This window comes from Pygoscelis adeliae, unplaced genomic scaffold, assembly GCF_000699105.1.
Source record: "Pygoscelis adeliae isolate BGI_AS28 unplaced genomic scaffold, ASM69910v1 Scaffold75, whole genome shotgun sequence".
Classification (NCBI taxonomy): domain Eukaryota; kingdom Metazoa; phylum Chordata; class Aves; order Sphenisciformes; family Spheniscidae; genus Pygoscelis; species Pygoscelis adeliae.
The window spans coordinates 2,923,580-2,928,681 of NW_008824772.1; the positions used below are offsets into that span (position 1 = coordinate 2,923,580).

The 5,102-nt window shown below is 39.7% G+C and overlaps 1 protein-coding gene across 1 annotated transcript in view; it reads left to right on the forward strand.

The window, feature by feature from the left end:
- The first annotated feature begins 1,579 nt into the window (after window positions 1-1,579).
- The window catches only part of LOC103916667 (chromosome unknown open reading frame, human C17orf67), a 4,039-nt gene continuing 516 nt past the window's right edge, over window positions 1,580-5,102 (forward strand). The window contains exons 1-2 of the mRNA XM_009323715.1: window positions 1,580-1,634; window positions 2,321-2,421. Coding sequence (XP_009321990.1) covers window positions 1,580-1,634; window positions 2,321-2,421 — 156 coding nt within the window. The remainder of the gene's footprint in view (window positions 1,635-2,320; window positions 2,422-5,102) is intronic.

The following is a 5,102-nucleotide window of genomic DNA, read 5'->3' on the forward strand; positions in this document are numbered from 1 at the left end:
CCCCCCGACTTCGTTCTGTCCTCACACGTTATACTGTTTCCCCTGTAGCAGTTCTAAACATAAATAGTTGCTGCTATTAGAAACTACCGGTTTCTTGAACAGTATCTCGAACAATTACATAAATCCATACAGTACACGTAACAGTTCTTGCATTTTAGGCTGTTGGCATCTTAAAACACATGCTGAAAAATGCAAATGCTCCACAGTTCGGCAATCCTCGGTTTCCAAAAGTCCCGTAACGGGACGTCAGAACAGCCCAAGCCCTGAACTGCTTCGTTTCCATCGCCTGCTTTCGCTCCGGTCAAGCCCTCACACCTACAGCGCTCGCCGTTTTAGCCCATGATTCTGTCAGATTTTTATAAACTCATAAATAATTGTGCGAGCAGTTGAGCTAATCCAGCCCGGCTGCCTAAGGAGACCTGTCTCGGGGTTGCAGCCTCCGGTGTTTACCGAAGTTAAGCGCACCTGAAGGTGTCCGTCCAAGGCGGCATTCACAGCCTCTCCCTCCGACCTGCTGTTTGATTTCTTGAACCCTTCTGTATCTTAACGTTTTTGAGACCCACAGCTCCCTGCCAGATTTCATGGAAACTGGCTGACTTGTGCGTAGTGGCACAGGCAGAATAAAAACCACTTCTTTAGGAAATAAAAAAGCACAAATGAAGAGCCCTGCTCAGAGCCAAGCTGGCAAACCCTGGGTGAATGGCCGGGGATGCGCTGCACCTTTCCCTCGGAGGGGAAATGCTAATTACTCACATCCCTGGTGCGAGAGCTGCTGATGGATTCTGACCCCTTATTTCATGCGCTATACTCAAAGGGACACTTACTTCTTTTCCTACAAATTGGTGTTGCTGGTGCGGTGTGTCCAGCATACGCTGCTCGGGAGAGGTCCGGAGTTACGTTTGGCAAGGCAGAAACTAGCTGTTTGCAACTACAGTTGTTAACCTACATTCTTAGGTCACACTGTGTTTATTAGCAAGGACATTTATAATTCTGTTTTCTACTAGCTTGTCCTGAAAAGAGAAGAATTATGTAGTTTTCATTTGTATGATTCTATTAATTTGATAAAAATCTCTCTGCTTTGTTTTCCAGCAGTGATATTTTGGCTCTGCTAGAGTTAAACCACATTAATATGTACTTCCGCGCTGGAGTAAAGTTAGAGACAGTTTTTGACAAAGGGGCTCCTTTGCGGCTGCCTTTGAGATTAACATTCAGGAACGGGCAATTGTTTCTTTTAAAAAACAATCGTTTATCTTAGGCACGCAAAACCATCGCTTGCTATGCTAGATGTAAAGTCACGTGTTTCATTTTCACAAATTTAAAATATCCAGTGTAACTCTGAAGCCTGAAGTGGAAAAATGGTCTTCTATTTTCTTTCCCTCAGGAACAGAGTTATGCTGAGAATGTGAGCAGATAATAGCCATATTCAAAACTTCAGGCCAGATGTCTTCAAAATCATACTATCACTCAAATTAGTTAAAGCATAAACAAACATTTGTGACTGACGTAGCTACTTCAAATAGGCTAATGCCTCGGTCAGCGTTACTCATTTTGGAACAGACTGAGAGAAAGCAGAATCAAAATGAAGAACTTACTTGTGGTTGTCTTCTTTTTGGTCCTCATGACCACTTCTACAGGTAGGAGTTTATATAAAACAAACCTGTGTATATATGTAGAGCTGCAGAGCATATTATAATGGTATTAGTTTGTCAGCCTTGTATTTCAGTATCTTCTTATTTCATTTTTAATACTTAACTATTTTTATATTGCAGGCTTTCCATGATTTGATTTTTAACAATTATGCTATTGTATTAGATATTTTACTCTCTGCATTACCACACTGTAGTAATGTATTCTAAAACAAAAAAAGTTTTATTTTACAAGCTTACTATTTTAATATTATTTTACCAAGGTCCTGCAATCTAAACGCTCAATGCAATCTCTCCTTTGCAACAAAAGTCTAACTCATTACTTTGAAAAATAATCCTAAAAAGTAATGCAACACAGAAAAGAAGAAAGAATTGGAAGAGTTACTAATGTCAGTGGTTAGATGGTGCTGTTATATTTTATCACTTCAGAGAGTAACATGAATATGTAGGGTTTACTTCATGCTGGTAGAACTATAGAAAGCGCAAGTATAAAAATGGTTTAAAATTCCACTCATATCTCCTGGAATGCAATATCCCCTGGGAAGGGGCTGTAATGAAAGAACACTTTGTATATGGACAAAAATCAGGTTTGGAGACATTTCATTTTACAACTGACAGATAAAATATTAACTTTTTGGTAATTTCAGAACTAATTTCTGCTTTTCTGTCTTTAGACACTTCACCAATTTTGACTGAAAAAGACGCCAAACAGATTCTGAGAACTCGTCGTGAAGACAGACCAAGAAAAGCTGGTTTCCCTGATGAGCCCATGAGGGTGATTTAGGATATTTATTTTTAAATTACATTAACTAAAAAAAACCCCCACCAAAAACCCCAAAACATTTGTGCTTAGTATTAAATTTCTATAGATTTAATTCCAAGCAATACGTTACGAATATCGTCCTTTTAAGCAGCTGAGTTCTTCCTTAAAATACTAAAAAAACTCTTTACATTCTTTCAGCTCCTGTTAAGTAGCATTCTATAAGTGCTGAATATTGCTCAGGAAATGTATGCTTGCAGAATGTGGAAATTATTTATCACGGTTCAAAAATGCCGATTAAGTTATTGAGAAGAAAGTGGCTTTTCATTTATAGAAATGTGGATTTCATCAGGTTGTTCCTGAAAAACTAAATAACAGGAAATGTCTTCTGCTTACAGTACATTCTGCACTCAAGGCAGAAAGGAGACGTAGGTGTCAGTGGTCAGCGTGGAGATTGAGGTAGTTCTGAACTAGCTTTTAAAATCACTTACTTTCATTCACTTATTTATGAATGCTACAGGTAGGATGGTTTGTTATGATATTGTAGAAGTTTTTAGTTGCTAGCTTAATGCAACAGCATTGTTTTTGCATGCAGTATTTACATTTATTTATTTTTAAGCCATATTACAACAAAAGAAAAAGTAAAAGAATTAAGGAGCCTTCTGTTTTACTCACTTTGACAAGATGAAACGTATAATTCTGCACTTCTCAAGAGGTACTTAAGGTATTTTGAAATTACTGCCTATTTCTTTCCAAAGTAAATAAACTGTGCTAAAATTACATGGTTCTGAAGAGGCAAAACCCACAGAAGCTAGAAACCACACAATAGATTGTGCATGTATGACGAATACAAGGGGCTGAGTTCAGCAAGGCGCGAACACTTCTGAGGTCCGTAGGACACGTACCCTGCAGGACTGTGGAGACAGCTAGCGGTTTTCTATTTCTAATGGTTATTTTATACCAGCCAAAAAGAATCCACCTGGCCGTCCTGGGTGGCTGGCCGTACACCACTCCTGATGTACACACTTCTTTGTCAAGCGTGATGGCCACAACAAATCAAAGCTGTCACAAGAATATTGCACCATGCTTGTTAACAATCTTGTACAATGAAGACTGTACAACAGAGCCAAAACCCAGAAGGCATGGGCTTCACTGCTGCCCACGGCATTCAGGATTGGGTTGATTGCTAAGCTGCTGTTAAAAAAGCCTTGTAGTTTTTGAAAATGAGCGGGAATACAGCTCCCTTCTATGCTTATGCTTAATATACCGCCACGATTATATAATGTTATGTAGTAAATATAACACATATTAAATACAAAATAAATAAAACAGTAGAGAAGTTGGATTGAGTTAAATCCTGTATTACAGGAAGTTACATGCATACATACGACGCCCTTAGTCCTAAGGTTTCGTTTTAGGTAGCCCTGCGAGGAGCAGGGAGTTGGACTCGATGATCCTTATGGGTCCCTTCCAACTCGAGATAGACCGTGATTCTAGATGGGGAGCAGAGGGGGCTAGGGCTAGAGAGTGTTTGGTTACTGACCTCTGCTGCTCTGTCCTCGCCACTTTCCATCCTACCACGATTAGTAGCAAACATTTTGTTGAAAAATTCCAAGCTTCTCTTTTTTTTTTTTTTTCCTATACAGCAATGCTGGCTTTCTGTAAGAAAACCCAAACATAAAAGGATTTGTTTTTCTCACTACATGTCAAGGTTTTCAGTAGAAAAGGAAATATCTTCCAATAAAAAAACCTATCCCCCCCACCATGTGGAACGTGGAGATTTTCCCTTGTGAATGAAGATGCATGGCTCCTGTATCCCTGTGCACAGTTCTACCACCAGCTCAAGGAGAAAAACTGATTTTGTATGGATTCTTTGTAGCAGAATGAAATGACTGCTGGGATGAACCCACCTCTGTTCATCTATTTTAAGCAAAAACTGTTTGTACTAGGCCAGATCATGCTGAGCTGAGGAATTTAATTTGCAATTCTTTGTGACACTGTTTGACTTCTACAGTGCCGTTTCAGTCAAAAAGCCTGTTTGGTTACAGACAGCAAGATCTGCGATCTTTGATTATTTAAAAAATGTCATTTATGTTATCAGCATGTTTTGATCTTACTTTGATACCCTGCTTTTTATCACGTGGCATCTTCTCAGTCATATAGTTCTGTTCTCCGCAAGTTCATAATGCACTCTCACAGAGGGATTTGAGCCAAGTCTCCCTGTGCTGCGAGGACAGAAAGCACAGTAAAAGGCAGGATACGAACGCTTCCTGCTGGCACCCAGTATCCCAACCCTCTGGTCAGCACAAAGAGCAGAGAACTGGATGACAGCGGGAATACTTGGCCAGTGCGAAGGGTTTACGCTGCAGCTTCCATTCCTACAAAGCCTACTGTGCAAAGCAATGGGGGTGTATTTTGAAAAAGTGTACCCAGCATTCACAAAGCTTATGAGCCCGCATGCACTGGGACTGCAACTTTTTAAAAGTAAATTTTGTTCCTGATGGAGGCCAAGTTTTTGGTACACAGCTCACTTTAGTTTGATAATTTGTTGCTTACACCAAAAACCTATAAATTAGTATGGGAAATTCACATTATTTTATGTATCACAGAAAGACCAATCAGCACTGATGCATGCTACTCCTAGAACCCTTCAGAGTACTGCCACATGATCCTATAAGGGGTTAATGTTTTTAATC